Source organism: Mastigoproctus giganteus, chromosome 12 (genome assembly GCF_048544385.1).
Source record: "Mastigoproctus giganteus isolate SK-2022 chromosome 12, ASM4854438v1, whole genome shotgun sequence".
Lineage (NCBI taxonomy): Eukaryota > Metazoa > Arthropoda > Arachnida > Uropygi > Thelyphonidae > Mastigoproctus > Mastigoproctus giganteus.
The window spans coordinates 50,277,103-50,294,079 of NC_143586.1; the positions used below are offsets into that span (position 1 = coordinate 50,277,103).

General features: G+C 41.6%; 2 protein-coding genes across 2 annotated transcripts in view; both read left to right on the top strand.

Annotated features, from left to right (window-relative positions):
• Positions 1-16,977, top strand: part of alc (5'-AMP-activated protein kinase subunit beta-1) — a 101,533-nt gene that overhangs the window by 19,006 nt on the left and 65,550 nt on the right. The gene's annotated exons all lie outside the window — the stretch shown is intronic.
• Positions 1,090-14,960, top strand: LOC150077040 (uncharacterized). Its single transcript, XM_090385765.1, has 2 exons — positions 1,090-1,871; positions 14,915-14,960. The coding sequence occupies exons 1-2, from the start codon at positions 1,090-1,092 to the stop codon at positions 14,958-14,960; spliced, it is 828 nt and encodes a 275-aa protein (XP_090241891.1).

The following is a 16,977-nucleotide window of genomic DNA, read 5'->3' on the forward strand; positions in this document are numbered from 1 at the left end:
AAATTTTTAGATTTGCTAATTTGCACAGCAAGATATGCCCAGCTTGACATAATGTGGCCTCAGCAGTGCCTCCTGCATGCATACTTCTTGTACCCTCCATCTAATCACACCTGAATGGGTACAGGTATGAAGATAATACACTAACTTACACACACACATAATACACACACAATACACCATGGCCATAATCATACTTGTGTCATTTGACATTACACAAATGCTAAATGGAATCACTTGCATACATTTCTATTCCTCTTTTCCTTTATTGGGTTATTGTTTCAAATCTTCTTACCCAAGTCACAAAAGAGGTTAGGCAGGCGAAGACAGATTACAAGAAATCTTTGGCAAAGGATGCTAAGAAAAACAGAAAGGATTTCTTTACTTATTTAAACTCTAAAAGGAAGGGAATGAATCTGATTGGTCATACTACCAATTTTAAACACACACCAACCGTTTATGACTGGTTGAATAATGAAATAAAATAAAATAAAATAATAGAAAAGACTGTAAAATAATATTTACAAAAAACTTTTAATCATTTACAAAAAACTAAACTATAACAAAAGTTAAATAAGTTAAAATGCTTTAAAATATAAATATAAAAGCGATAAAAAGACGATAAAAAACACTAGAGCTTTCGGAGGTGTCTTCCTCCTTCCTCAGTAAGGAGGAAGGAGGAAGACACCTCCTTTACTGAGGAAGGAGGAAGACACCTCCGAAAGCTCTAGTGTTTTTTATCGTCTTTTTATCGCTTTTATATTTATATTTTAAAGCATTTTAACTTATTTAACTTTTGTTATAGTTTAGTTTTTTGTAAATGATTAAAAGTTTTTTGTAAATATTATTTTACAGTCTTTTCTATTATTTTATTTTATTTTATTTCATTATTCAACCAGTCATAAACGGTTGGTGTGTGTGTTTAAAATTGGTAGTATGAATACCAACCTCAGAGGCCTTATTGCAGATATAGTTAATGTTTATGGCCATACAGTTTTGCGGCACATCCGAAGGTTCCAGAGATATAGCATAGCTGAGTCCAAACAGCAACAGCACTTAAGGTTTGCCTACCGTTGCAGGGATCATAATCTTATGCCTCATGGATTTAGGATCAAGGCACCATTTAAAGATGCCCGTTTGTCCAGGATTATCACATGGTATCAAAAGAAGGTTTTGAATACATGGATTCAGAAACTTCATGATGACTTGAGACATAGTAGGAGATTGATTGATGTAGCATTAGGTGATATTAGTAGTAGATTGTCCCCCCTACACCTGATAGGTGTGAAGAGGTTAGTTCTGGAGAGGACGAATAGGATTACCTATTCTTATAAACAGAGACATATTAGGAAGTTTCACACATTATTAGAGGAGCAGTCCACTGTATTTAGGGGTAGCGACCATTCCAACTTTATTCAAAATTTAAGTGGCAAATCGTTAACCCAAGAACAAGAGAGACTATTGGCTCTTGGACCTAAGTTTGCATTGCTACCCCCTAAACCTCCAATTACCGAAACATCTATGGGTATTGAGAGGGCAATTAGCAAGTTACCTGAACATATTGCTAATCAAATTCGTGTTAAAGCTGTCGCCATCCTGGGCCAAGCAAAAACGATTGCTCCAAATCTTACTCCGAAACAGAAGAAAGCACTAGAAGAACTTAAACGGGACGAAGATATTATAATCCTACCAGCAGATAAAGGCAGATCAACTGTGGTATTAAACAAAGAAGATTACCACAAGAAAGCGTTAGACTTATTAGGTGATAATTGTACTTATAAGATTGTTCACAGAAACCCCTTGGCTAGCTTAGAACAGCGTGTAAATAAGATGCTACTTTCCTGGCTAAAGATGGAAAAGATTCCAAAGGACAAGTATTGGTCCATGCATGCAACAGGGTGTCGACTGCCCAGATTTTATGGGTTACCTAAGACACACAAGGAGAACGTTCCATTACGGCCCATAGTTTCCTTCATTGGTAGCCCTACGTATGCTTTATCTAAATATCTGGTGCAGCTGATTTCCCCGGTTGTGGGGCGGTCCGCGTTGGTCATTGGAGACAGTGCGGAATTTGTGAACTTTGTAAGGAGTCAAGAAATAGGGGAGGACGAGATGATGATGTCATTAGATGTTATATCATTATTTACTTGTATCCCCATAGCACATGGGGTAGAATGTGTAAGGTTGGCTTTACAAAATGATAATACTTTAAGTGCTAGATCCCACCTAAACATAGAAGATATATGTGGTGCTGTTGAATTATGTCTTTCTAGTACAACCTTGGTTTTCCAAGGAGTGATGTATAAACAGGTTCACGGTACAGCCATGGGTTCTCCAATCAGCGCCATTGTTGCAAATCTGGCTATGGAGGAATTTGAGAATAGGGTTTTCGCAAGATTGGAGTTCCCTATGCGTAAGTGGAAACGATATGTTGATGACACGTTTACTATTGTAAGGAAGGGGAGAGAGGAAGATGTGGTCTCGTTTCTCAATGGTTTCTCCCCCTTCATAAAATTTACCTCGGAGGTAGAAATAGATGGTACCCTCCCATTTCTGGACATAATGGTATATAGGGAAGGCCCCAGACTTAGAACTAAGGTTTATAGGAAACCAATGTGTAGGGGCCAGTACACACATTATAGGACGGCACAGACTGTCCAACATAAAAATAGTGTGGCCAGAGCACTTTTGGGTAGGGTGAGAACGCATTGCAGTACCCCTGAGGAGGGGGAGAAGGAAATTAGGCAAATCACGACGGATCTTACGAGGTGCGGTTACCCCCAGAGGGTCATTGATGAATACAACAGAGAGGAAGAGCCCAATCGGGTAGTTCCGCCTGTACCGCTTACCACAGTGTATGTTCCCTACTATCCGGGCCTGTCAGATCGCATTGCGAGGATGCTTCGCGACTTTCAGACACGCTGTGTGCAGCTTCCGGGCCGGAGGTTGCACACAGTAGTGTCACAGGTCAAAGACCCCATTACTAGGGATTCTAGTAGTGGGGTCGTGTATGAGATCACATGCCCGGATTGTGGGGAATGTTACGTGGGGGAGACAGGACGGCGTCTCAAGGACCGTCTGGGAGAACATTCATGAGCGATACGGACCGCAGAGCTCAATAAATCCGCCATTGCCGAGCACTATTGGGAAAAACAACACCAGATCTCCCCCGACAACGCTGTCATCCTTGACCGGGCGCATAGATTCTGGGACCGCAAGTGGCTGGAAAGTCTGTGGATTGGATCCTCTGGTAACAATAGTATAAACAGAGACAGGGGAGTTAGGCTTCACCCCCTTTTTGAGGCGGTGGTTTTGACAAGAGACAAACGTTTTAATTTTCCACGTGTCCAGTCCACTTCCGGTTCCGGTACAAGTGAAAGGAATGCTGAGTATGCGCCTGGTCATCCACGTGTGCCGTGAACCTGGTATTTAAGGATGTGTCATTTAAGTCTCACTATTACTGAGGAAGGAGGAAGACACCTCCGAAAGCTCTAGTGTTTTTTATCGCTTTTATATTTATATTTTAAAGCATTTTAACTTATTTAACTTTTGTTATAGTTTAGTTTTTTGTAAATGATTAAAAGTTATTGCTGCGTAAGACAGGTGTGACAGGGGTCTTCACACTGGAGACAAGTGAACGTAGGTTCCTACCTGGTAATTGTACACATTTTATGTTGTAACTTCTCAGGATCTTCGAGATACGTCCTGACACTCCTGGATAGTACGGAATGTAGGCGGATGATATGCCGACTTGCTTCGGAGGTCTTGGGTTGGAAGTAAGTTCTTGTGCCTGTAACAAGCATCTGTTTAGTACATGGGATGGATAACCGCATCTGGTTAAGTCCGCCTTCACACGGGAGATCTCGTTACGTCTAATTGTGTCGGTGCTGGAATGGCTCCAGGCCCTGGAGAACAGGGTGCGGGCAGTGCTATTGAGATGGCTTGGAGCGTGGCCGGACCCGTAGTTGGTGAATTGACCGCACCACATGGGTTTGCGGTATACTGAGGTCTCTAGATGTGGGCCTACGCGATGCACTAGCACGTCCAGAAACGGGAGCGAACCGTCCACCTCTGATTCTACGGTAAACTTGATGAAATTGGATAGAGAGTTGAGGTATTCTAGTAGTACCGTTTCAGAACCACGTGGTATTATGGTAAAAATATCGTCGACATATCTACACCACGTTGTAATAGGTGTAGGTGGGTTCTGGTGTATCTGCTTCTCCAGATCTTCCATGGCGATGTTAGCTACTACGGAACTGACAGGGGCACCCATAGCAGTGCCATGTACTTGTTTGTAGAGTGAGTCTTCAAAGGTGAAGATGCTGCTAGAGAGGCATAGGTTGAGGGCGGTACAGATGTCATCAGTGGATAGTGACGTCCTGGATTGGAGGCTTAAGTCGCTCTCAAGGAGCCTTCTGGCGCAGTGCACGGCCTGTTGGACGGGAATCGAGGTGAATAAAGAAACCACGTCAAATGATGCCATGACAGAGTTATCAGGGATTGAAATGTCCTTAATGGTGTTAATGAATTCACTGCTGTTTTTAACGGTGTGAGATGTATTACCTATAAGAGGCGAGAGGAGGCTCGCGATGTGTTTGGACAGTTCATACGTTGGGGCACTGCAGCAAGACACTATAGGTCTGAGAGGAATACCCGGTTTATGGATCTTTGGTAATCCGTAGAATTGTGGTAGTTGGCAGCCAGTAGCACGCAGAAGATGGTGAGTCGCGGTCGGGATCTTCTTATCTTTAAGCCATGCGTGGACAAGTTTATTAACATTTGCTTCCAGACGTTTCAAGACTTTAACGGGAGGATCAGGTAGAGGTTCATATACGTTAGGATCGAGTAATAGGGCCAAGGCTTTCTCTCAGTAGGCTGATCGGTCCAGCACAACAGTCCGGCGCCCTTTATCCGCAGGAAGTACAACGATGGAGTTGTCTTTTCCGATCCATAAACCGAGATCCATAAACCGGGTATTCCTCTCAGACCTATAGTGTCTTGCTGCAGTGCCCCAACGTATGAACTGTCCAAACACATCGCGAGCCTCCTCTCGCCTCTTATAGGTAATACATCTCACACCGTTAAAAACAGCAGTGAATTCATTAACACCATTAAGGACATTTCAATCCCTGATAACTCTGTCATGGCATCATTTGACGTGGTTTCTTTATTCACCTCGATTCCCGTCCAACAGGCCGTGCACTGCGCCAGAAGGCTCCTTGAGAGCGACTTAAGCCTCCAATCCAGGACGTCACTATCCACTGATGACATCTGTACCGCCCTCAACCTATGCCTCTCTAGCAGCATCTTCACCTTTGAAGACTCACTCTACAAACAAGTACATGGCACTGCTATGGGTGCCCCTGTCAGTTCCGTAGTAGCTAACATCGCCATGGAAGATCTGGAGAAGCAGATACACCAGAACCCACCTACACCTATTACAACGTGGTGTAGATATGTCGACGATATTTTTACCATAATACCACGTGGTTCTGAAACGGTACTACTAGAATACCTCAACTCTCTATCCAATTTCATCAAGTTTACCGTAGAATCAGAGGTGGACGGTTCGCTCCCGTTTCTGGACGTGCTAGTGCATCGCGTAGGCCCACATCTAGAGACCTCAGTATACCGCAAACCCATGTGGTGCGGTCAATTCACCAACTACGGGTCCGGCCACGCTCCAAGCCATCTCAATAGCACTGCCCGCACCCTGTTCTCCAGGGCCTGGAGCCATTCCAGCACCGACACAATTAGACGTAACGAGATCTCCCGTGTGAAGGCGGACTTAACCAGATGCGGTTATCCATCCCATGTACTAAACAGATGCTTGTTACAGGCACAAGAACTTACTTCCAACCCAAGACCTCCGAAGCAAGTCGGCATATCATCCGCCTACATTCCGTACTATCCAGGAGTGTCAGGACGTATCTCGAAGATCCTGAGAAGTTACAACATAAAATGTGTACAATTACCAGGTAGGAACCTACGTTCACTTGTCTCCAGTGTGAAGACCCCTGTCACACCTGTCTTACGCAGCAATGTAGTGTACCATATCACCTGTAGGGCCTGTAACAGTTGCTACGTAGGTGAGACATCGAGACGTCTCCAGGATCGCCTCACGGAACACGACAGAGCAATCCGGCTTGCCGAAACTGACCAGTCCGCGCTTGCAGAACATTTTTGGGCTACCAACCACGATCTTGACCCCAAGCGCGACTTTGAGATAGTGGACCACGCGCGACACTTTCGCCACCGCCTATGGCTAGAGTCACTAAACATAATGAACAACCCTAAGGCATTAAATCGCCAGAAAGGCATGCGTATACATCCAATCCTGGAGACAACCGTTTTATTGATAGATGATCACTGGCGCAAGGCAGCACACGTCCGTGCTACAACAATGACGAATGAGTAACGTGCCACACTTTGCTTGTAATGTATTCAAAAAAAAAAAAATTCTGTCAGTTGAGAAAGGGACACGAGTTCCGAAAGCTTCTGGAAATATTTTATTTTATTTTATTTTACTGGGTATACTTTAAATAAATATCTGTTAAACTATGGACCCCAGTACTCCAGGCCCATTTGTCACTCTTTACAATTAGTTGAAAATACAGGTAAGAGATGGTAGCATGTATGAGAAAAATTTCAAGACAATTTATACATTAATGGACAACTTTAGAAGTGACCTTGGAGATATGAAATCTACTACATTGGTAACCCCCTTCTCTACTTTACAGCTGAGTAATCAACTTCAGTATACTAGGTTCGCATTATTTTTAGACCTTGGACATGGAGATATATGCAGAGCACCAATGTGAAGTTACAAACAGTGGATTTGGCTGTTGCATAACAACCAGACCTAGTCAAAATTCTGTTACATTTTGACTCATGAGTGGGCTTGAATAGCAACTCTTATTTACATTTTTGGCTATGAAGTGGCCACCTTAGCTATTATCACTGTAAAAAGTCTAGTACATGTAATTGCAATATTCTTGTAAACTGGGAAGTAGGTTATATATATTTCTGACTTTGAAAATTCTTACAAGAAATGTCTTCAGTAAAAAAACAACTGTCATAATTCTGTGTGTTGGAGAGCAGATAATGCTTACCAACACATCTTTTTTCCTTCTTTAAATAAAAAAATAAAAAATAAAAAAATCATGGCTGGTGCATGATACAATGTTTTCTAGAAAATTTTACTGCAACAACCAACACACCAGTGTTAAAATAAACTTTAATATAATAACCAAATACTATGGGATACATATCATCATTCTTATCTTGAGGGATGGGATGTTTTAGAAGGGATACACTTAAATAGAAAGGGTGCAAGAATATTTGTTGATGCTAATCGAGACAATGTTAGGCGGGTCAGAAAACTGCTAGTTTAGGTGGGGGTTCACAGACTAATAGATTAACAGTAGCTGCAGGCAGAGGCAGAAATGATTCTTGCACTGGGGATTTCAGGAACTGCTGGGAGTTGTGAAACAAGTAAATACATGGGCTGTGTCAGAGTAACTAACACAGCCCATGTATACTTGCATTTACACCAATGCTAAGAGTATAGTAAATAAATTTGATGAATTTGAAGTGCTGGTTAAGACATCCAAGGTGGATATTGTTGGGATATCTGAGACTTGGAGTCACTCAGATATAAGGGATGCAGAATTGGAATTTGAGGAGTACAGTGTGTACAGAAAGGAGGGGGGGTTATGCTGTTAGTTCAGAAACACATAAAATCTAAGGAAGTGTTAACAGGAGAGACTGCTTCTACAGGGATGGGATACACTTAAATTGAAAGGGTGCAAGAATGTTTGCTGATGCTATCGAGGCAGTGTTAGGTGGGTCGGAAAACTGCTAGATTTGGGGGATACAAGGACTAATAGATTAACAGTAGCCACTGGCAGAGGTGAAAGTGATTCTTGCACTGCTTCTATTGGAATGAGCCGCAGCCTGGAAAATAAGATGCAGGATATTTCAGAGACTGCTGGGAATCATTGGGGTACAAGTAAACACATGGGTTGCGTTAGGGTAGCTAAGAAAAAGAACAGGTGCATGTATACTTGCGTGTATACCAGTGCTAGGAGTTTAGTAAATAAATTTGATGAATTTGAGGTATTGCTCAAAACATCAAAGGCAGATATTGTGGGGATTTCAGAGATGTGGTGTCACACAGATATAAGGAATGCAGAACTGGAATTTGGGGAGTACAATGTCTACAGAAGGGATAGACAGGATAGGAAGGGAGGAGGGGTTATGCTATTAGTTAAGAAATACATAAAATCCAAGGAAGTGAAGCCAGTCGACATTGCTGGACAGTGCAGTGTCGAGTCAGTTTGGTGTGACATAAGCATTGGCAGATCAAAATTGAGAGTAGGAGTGTGCTATAGACCTAATGACTCTGATGAGTATAATAAGAAATTGTACAGGGAAATAGAGTGGGCCAGTAAATTAGAGAGTCTTATAATGGGGGATTTTAATTTCCCAGATATTGACTGGAATTTGGGGGCTGGTCACTCACACATTAGCAAGGCTTTTGTGGATTTATTGGATGATTGTTTTCTACATCAGCATGTTTGGGAGGCAACTAGAGGGAGTAATACTCTTGATTTGATTATCAGTAGTGATTCTTCATGCATTAAGAATCTGCAGGTAAATGAACCACTAGGTGGCAGTGATCACAGTATGCTGAAGTGGGATTTACTCAAAGAGGTAACTACCATTAGGGGTAAAGGGAAGGGTTATTGCTTTTGTAGAGACGACTACGATGGACTGAGACAGCATTTAAATTCTATACAGTGGGACCAACTGATGATGTTACCAACAGCAAATTCAAAATGGGAAGCATTCAAAGAACTTATCTTGGAAGCTACTAGGCTTTACATACCAACTAAGAAATATTGTTCAAGGTTTAGGCCTAAGGGGATGTCAGATGAACTAATGAGACATATGGCAGAGAAGAAAAATGCATGGGATACATACAAATTAATACGTGACACAGAAGCCTGTGATAGATACAAGTTGATCTGTAACCAAGTTACAAAGGAGGTTAGGCAGGCGAAGGCAGATTACGAGAAATCTTTGGCAAGGGATGCAAAGAAAAACAGCAAAGAGTTCTTTACTTATGTAAACTCTAGAAGGAAGGGGATGAATCAGATTGGTCCACTTGATATCGATGGGTCAACTGTTGATGATCCTGCTTAGGTAGCTAACAAACTAAATGAATATTTTGCATTGACATTCACACATGAGGAGTTATTCAGCAAGGGGAATGCCAGAGGTGTATTCAACTCTGGCAGTAAGCTAGAGAATCTTGTAATAACTGAGAGTAAAGCGGAGGAGAAATTGTTGAAGATAAATACAAGAAAGGCACCTGAGGTGGATGGGATCTATCCAGTTATATTAAAGGAGGCAGCAAAGGAAGTAAGCAAACCCTTAGCCATAATTATGAGAGCTTCCTTGGACTCAGGGGAAGTACCCATGGACTGGAGATGTGCAAATGTGACCCCAATTCACAAAGGAGGATCAAAGGGCGACACAAGTAAATATAGACCTGTTAGTTTAACTTTTGTTCCCGGAAAATTAATGGAGGCGCTGGTTAAAGAAGCACTGAAGGATCATCTAGACAAGACTTCAGTTAGAACTAAGACACAGCATGGTTTTGTTAAGGGGAAGTCTTGCCTGACCAATTTGATTGGATACTATGATGCAGTCACAAAAGAACTGGATGCAGGGAATAACTCGGATATTATATACTTGGCGGAGCAATATGGCCTTAGTTGCTAATGCTCCTAAAAACCAAAATAACAAACAATAACAACAACATTATATACTTGGATCTTAGAAAGACTTTTGATACTGTTGCACATGGAAGACTGCTGCACAAATTGGAGCAGTGTGGCATTGGAGGCAAATTGGTTGAGGGGGAGAAGACAGAGAGTGGTAATCAATGGACACTGCTCATCGTGGACTAATGTTATTAGTGGAGTCCCTCGGGGTTCAGTATTGGGTCCATAATTGTTTTCTGTATTTATAAATGATATTGATGATGGTATATCAAGCTTAATGTCCAAGTTTGCAGACGATACGAAGGTTGGCAGGGTTGTCAAGGACACTACTGACACTATGCTACTGCAACAGGATCTGGAAAGGTTGAGCAGATGGGCTGAGAGGTGGCAAATGAAGTTTAACATTGACAAATGTAAAGTACTACATATGGGAAACAGCAACCCCAGAGCAACGTATCAACTCTGTGGTACTACACTGACAGTGGTAGAGAATGAAAGGGACCTGGGGGTGGTTGTGCAGGCAGATATGAAGTTTTCTGAGCAGTACAGACGGGCTGCAAGAGTAGCTCATGGTGTATTGTCGATGATATATAGGAATTTTTCCAGCAGGGATAAGGAGGTGATTATTCCCTTGTATAAGGCAATGGTCAGACAACACCTAGAGTACTGTATACAGGTCTGGAGGCCTCATTTCAAGAAGGATGTAGAGATGCTGGAACGAGTACAGAGAAGGGCAACAAGATTGGTGAATGCAATAAAGGGGTGCTCTTACGAAGAAAGGCTTAAGTTTTGCAAATTACAGTGTCTGGAGACTAGGCACCAGCGAGGTGATCTGATAGAGGTGTATAAAGCCTTGAATGGTTTGAGCATGCTCAATGCTGATGGGATTCTTCCTCTTGCTCAGAATAATCACCTGAGAGGGCATAAATTCAAATTGAGGAAAGACAGATGTAGGATAGACGTGAGGAAATTTGCCTTTAGCCAGCAGGTGGTTGGTTGGTGGAACAGACTTCCATCCCTTGTCGTGGAAGTTGATAGCCTAAATAAGTTTAAGGCTCAGCTGGACAGGTACTTCAAACGAACAGAGGGGTGAAGTGGAAGTGGTTATTTTTTTATTTATTTATTTTAAATTTATTTTTATTTATTTATTATTTTTTTTTTTTGGCTGATGCTGCATAAGCTTGCTTTTTTGCATCAAATGCCTGTACTAATGCTAAAGTGCATCCAGTTGACATAGATGAAGAGTGCAATGTTGAGTCAGTTTGGTGTGACATAAGCACTGGAAACTCAAAAATGAGGGTAGGATTTTGTTATAGGCCTAATGACTCTGAGTACAATGAACAATTATACAGCAAAATAGTGGGCGAGTAAATCGGAGTGTCTTATAATGGGGAGTTTTTACTTCCCAGATGTAGACCGGAACTTGTGGGTTGGTCACTTGCACACTATCAAGGCGGTGCCTCTGTAGCCAGGTGGGCAGGAGCAGCAGTGCATAGCACACGCTTCTTGATTAGACCGGGGTTCGAGCCCGTGACCACCAAATACGGAGGATGTGGAAAGGTCAGGGAATGACCACCGCATATCCCCGAGCAATATGGCCTTGGTTGCTAATGCTCCTAAAAACCAAATAACAACAACTATCAAGGCTTTTGTGTATTTATTGGATGATTGTTTTGTACAGCAGCATGTTAGAGAGGCAACAAAAGGGAGTAACAGTCTTGATCTGTTTATTAGCAGTGATTATTCAAGCTTTAAGAATTTACAGATAACCCCAGGGGCTCACATCTGGTATGTATGGGCTTGGCACATCCAGGGTCCTGAGCTGGAGGATATCGTCATTCTTATCTTTCTTGGGGATTCCTTTCTACTTCTCTCTCTCTCTCTCTCTCTCTCTCTCTCTCTCTCTCTCTCTCTCTCTCTCTCTCTCTGTGTGTAACTCGAGAATTTTTTTTTGGCTGGTGCAGCATAAGCCTTAGGCTTCCTTGCACCATATGGCTAATAATAATAATAAGGAACCGTTAGATGGCAGTGATCATAGTGTAATGATGTGAGATTTACTTAAAGATGTAACTACATTAGGGGTAAAGGGGAGGGTTTTTGCTTTTGTAAAGGCAGCTACAGTGGTCTAAAAGATTTTTTAGGTTCTATACAGTGGAACCAACAGATGATGTTACCAACAGCAAATTCTAAATCAGAATAAATTCAAGGAAGTAATTTTGGAAACTACTAGGCTTTTTACTCCAACTAAGAAATACTGCTGTAGGTTTAGGCCCAAATGGATGTCAGATGAACTAATGAGACTCGTGGCAGAGACGAAAAATGCATGAGATGCACATAAATTGTCAGACGACATAAGAAACCTATGTAAAATATAAGCTAGTCTGTGATCGAGTCACAGAGAAGGTTAAGCAAGTGGGGCAGATTATGTGAAATCTTTGGCAACGGATGCAAAGAAAAACAGCAAAGACTTCTTTACTTATATAAACTCTAAAAGGAAGGGGATGAATCAGATTGGTCCACTTGATATCAGTGGTTTGATAGTATTAGTAGAGGCATATGATGCAAGAAGTCAACCTTATATAGCATCAGCCAAGAAAAAAAAACCTTCCCATTTCACCCATCCATTCACTCCAAGTGTTTGTCTATGTCTAGTTCTGCCTTGAACTTATTTAAGTTGCTGACCTCCACTAGAACAGATGGAAGTTTGTCCCAACTATCAAGGCGAATTTCCGCACATCTATGCTACAATTGTCTTTTCTCAATTTGAATTTATGCCCATGCAGGTGAGTAATCTGAGGAAGAATCCCATTAGCATTGAGCTTGTTCAATCCATTCAAGGCCTTATACACCTCAAGTAGATCACCTTGCAGGTGCGTAGTCTCCAGAAGCTGCAATTTGCAAACTTAAGTCTTTCTTGGTAACATCAACCCTTTGTTACACTTGCCAATCTCGTTGCCTTTCTCTGTACTCATTCCAGCAGCTCTACATTCCTGAATATCATAGACAACACCATGAGCTACTCTTGCAGCCTTTTTGCACTACTCAGAAAACTTCATATCTGACTGCACAACCCCAGGTCCTTTTCATTCTCCAATACCCTGAGTGTAGTACCACCAGTGTGCAGTTCTTTACGTTTGTCAATGTTAAACTTCAGTTGCCACCTCTCAGCCCATCTGTTCAACTTTCCCAGATCCTGTTGCAGTAGCATACTATCATTACTGTCATTAACAACTCTGCCAACCTTCATATCATCTGCAAACTTAGACGTTAACCCTGATATACCTTCATCAATATCATTGATAAATACCGAAAACAACAATGGGCTCAACACCAAACTCTGGGGTACTACACTAATAACATTAATCCATGAAGAGCAAGTATCCATTGATAACCACTCTGTCTTCACCCAGCCATCCTTTTATCCATTGTAGCAACATGCCCTTATTGCCATGCTGCACCAATTTGTACAGTAGTCTTCTATGTGCCACGGTATCAAAAGCTTTCCCAAAAAACCAAGTATATGATATCAAGATTATTTTTTGCATCCAGTTTCTTTGTGACTACATCATAGTATCCAATCAAATTTGTCAGGCAAGGCTTCCCTTAACAAACCCATGCTGTGTCTGAATTATAACTGCAGTCTTGTTTAGATGATTCTGCATAGTTTCCTTAACCAGCGATTCCATTATAGCCGAACGGGTAAAGTGCCTGTCTGGCAACCCAAAGGTCGCGGGTTCGATTCCCACCTCAGGCTTAGATCAAAGTACTGCAAAAACCTTGGGAAGGTGCATTATGGCCACAGAAGCCTATGCGCCAACAATTACCAAAAAAAAAAAAAAAAAAGATTCCGTTAGTTAGACCAACAGGTCTGTAATTACCCGTGTCACCCTTTGATCCCTTTTGTAAATTTGGGACACATTTCCAGTCCATGGGGACTTCCCCTGAGTCCAAGGAAGCTTTCATAATTATGGCTAAGGGTTTGCGTACAGTCAGTCTTCATATAACACGATAGTTGTGTTCCTAGAAACCCTCATGCAATATAAACAACAGGCCCTATAGGGAAAATGGGGTTAGGTGCCAACCACCCAAGATTGGACACATATTTTAACCGAAACATTACCAAACAATAAATAATCGTAATAAAACACTTACACAGTTGAAAAATGTAAAATTAATAGTTTAATCATTTAAGTTTAGATTCTTACCTTAAAAATAAATGAAGACAGCTTGAAGCAGCGGAATTATGGGGAAAGTGGCAGCAGGTTGTCATCATTATCGGAACTGGGAGGTGGAGGAGATGCCAGTGAGGACTTTGGACGAAATGTGTCACGCCAGAACTTTTCATAAAAAAGACATCTAGTTTCTGTTGTTTGGCAATCTTCCTTCTTTCACAAAGCAACTGCTTATATGGCTCTGAAGCAGATCAAATTGTATGAAGTGCTCTTCTGCTTCTTTCTGCATTATAATTGTTATCTTCTAGCCATTGCATACTTTATCAAATAAATTTAAAACTGAAGATAACTCTGAAGTAGAAAGCTGTTTTATGGTAGCTTTCAGGCAATCAGCTTCGTCTTCCTCATCTTCTACCTGCCCTCCAGCAACAAGTGTTGCAGTTCTTCAGTTGAAAGTTCTTCTTCATGAGACTGAAGCAACTCTTCTAAAAGTTCTTCCTCCAATTCCTCAAAGCCAACCTGCTTTGCAAGGGAAACACAATGTGCTTTTAATTTAGGAAGCTTGTTTACAGGATCAAAGCCTTTAAAATCATTAAGAAATCTGGTAAAAGAGGCCACCAAACACCATGTAAGCATTCTTTTGTCACTTCGTTCCAATCCTCCACAATTATGTAAATTGCATTCTTTATGTTGAATCGCTTCCAGGAGCCTTTAACTGTTGGTGCATTTTCACCTTCTGTTTCTGATATCAGCATCTTAAATGTGCATCTTGTGTAATAGTGCTTAAAAGCAGCAATTACTCCTTGGTCAAGTGGCTGGATAAGAGTTGTTGTGTTAGGTGGTAAAAACGGAATTTCGATGTTTGGTGACAGTTCAGCAAGGGTTGGAGGATGATTTGGTGTATTGTCCAAAATAATTAAAATCTTAAAATCCAAATTTTTCTTTTTGCAGTAGCTTCGAAACACATCCTCAAACACTTCTAGTAGAAGATCAGTAAAGATCTGCCCCGTCATCCACCCTCTTCTGTTGTTCCTAAAGTAAACACCCAGGGTAGTCCTTACAATCCCTTTAACACTCGTGGATTGGCTGCGTGATAAACAACAATAGGCTTCAGTTTCAAGTCGCCACTTGTATTTGCTCCTAACATAACGGTCAATCTATCCTTAGCAGCCTTTAAGCCTGGAGATATAGTAGTAGTAGTAGTGACATGTGATGCAAGAAAGCAAGTGTATGAGCTTATGCAGCATCAGGCTAAAAAAAAAAAAAAATCACACCATTCCCTCCAAATGCCTGTCCAGTTCCTCCTTAAATTTATTCAACCTATCAACTTCCACAATGACAGATGGAAGTTTGTTCCAGCAATTAACCACCCGCTGGCTAAAGGCAAATTTCCGCACATCTATTCTACCTCTGTCTTTTCTTAATTTGAATTTATGCCCCCTTAGGTTCGTAATCTGAACAAGTGGAAGGATCCCATCAGAATTCAGCGTGCTCAACCCATTCAAGGCCTGATACACCTCAATCAGATCACCGCGCAGGTGCCTAGTCTCCAGCCACTGCAGTTTGCAGAACTTAAGCCTCTCTTGATAAGAGGATCCCTTCATTCCCCTCACCAATCTTGTTGCCCTTCTCTGTACATGCTCAAGTAAATCTACATCCTTCCTAAAAGGAGGCCTCCAGACCTGTATACGCAGTACTCAAGGCGTGGCCTGACCATTGCCTTATACAGAGGGACAATCACCTCCTCCCTGCTAGCAAAATTCCTATATATCATTGAAAAAACCCCATGACCTGCCCTGGCAGCCTGTCTGCATTGCTCAGAAAACTTCATATCTGACTGCACAATTACTCCCAGGTCTTTTTCATTTTCTACCACCTTAAGTTTAGTACCACACAGTTGGTATCTTTCTCTGGGGTTACTTCTACCCATATGCAGTACTTTACATTTGTCAAGGTTAAACTTCAGTTGCCACTTCTTAGCCCCATCTGCCCAAATTGTCTAGATCCTGTTGCAGTAGCACACTGCCATTACTGTCATTAACAACCCTGCCAACCTTTGTATCATCTGCAAACTTCGACATTAAGCCTGATATACCTTCATCAATATCATTGATGAATATACAAAACAACAGTGGACCCAACACCGAACCCTGTGGGACTCCACTAATAACATTAGTCCACAAAGAGCAGCACCCATTGATTACCACCCTCTGTCTTCTCCCACTTAACCATCCTTTTATCCATTATAGCAACTTACCCTTAATACCATTCTGCTCCAATTTGTACAATAGTCTTCCATGTGCAACAGTGTCAAAAGCTTTCCTGAAATCCAAATATATGATATCAAAATTATTTTTTGCATCCAGTTCCTTTGTAACCACATCATAATGTCCTATCAAATTTGTCAGACAAGACTTTCCCTTAACAAACTCATGCTGTGTCTGAATTATTGCTGCAGTCTTGTCTAGATGATCCTGCTAGATCTGGGTAAAATAATGGAGTCACTGGTTAAAGATGCAATGCATCTTTAACCAGTGACTCCATTATTTTACCCGGAACAGAAGTTAAACTAACTGGTCTGTAATTACTAGTGTCACTCTTCGATCCCCCTGTGTGAATTGGGGATACATTTGCACATCTCCAGTCCGTGGGAACCTCCCCCGAGTCCAAGGATGCTCTCATAATTATGGCTAAGGGTTTGCTTAGTTGCTTTGCCGCCTCCCTTAATATAACTGGATAGATCCCATCCACCCCAGATGCTTTTCTTATGTTTAACTTCAACAATTTCTCCTCCACTTTGCTTTCAGTTATTACAAAATCATTAAGTGTCCTGCTACAATTTGATAACCTTCTGCCATTTTCAAACCTTAATAATTCCTCATGTGTGAATGTAGATGCAAAATACTCATTCAGTTTGTTTGCTATCTGAGCAGGATCATCAACAGTCGAACCATCGATGTCAAGTGTACCAATCAGATTCATCTCCTTCCTTTTAGAGTTTATATAAGTAAAGA

Bases quoted from the DNA above. Each gene is read 5' to 3' on its own strand.
- LOC150077040 (XM_090385765.1), top strand. From the start codon at position 1,090: ATGCCTCATGGATTTAGGATCAAGGCACCATTTAAAGATGCCCGTTTG. The intron at 1,872-14,914 runs GTATTGGTCCAT...TTCTTTTTGCAG, and splicing joins GAAAAGATTCCAAAGGACAA to TAGCTTCGAAACACATCCTC.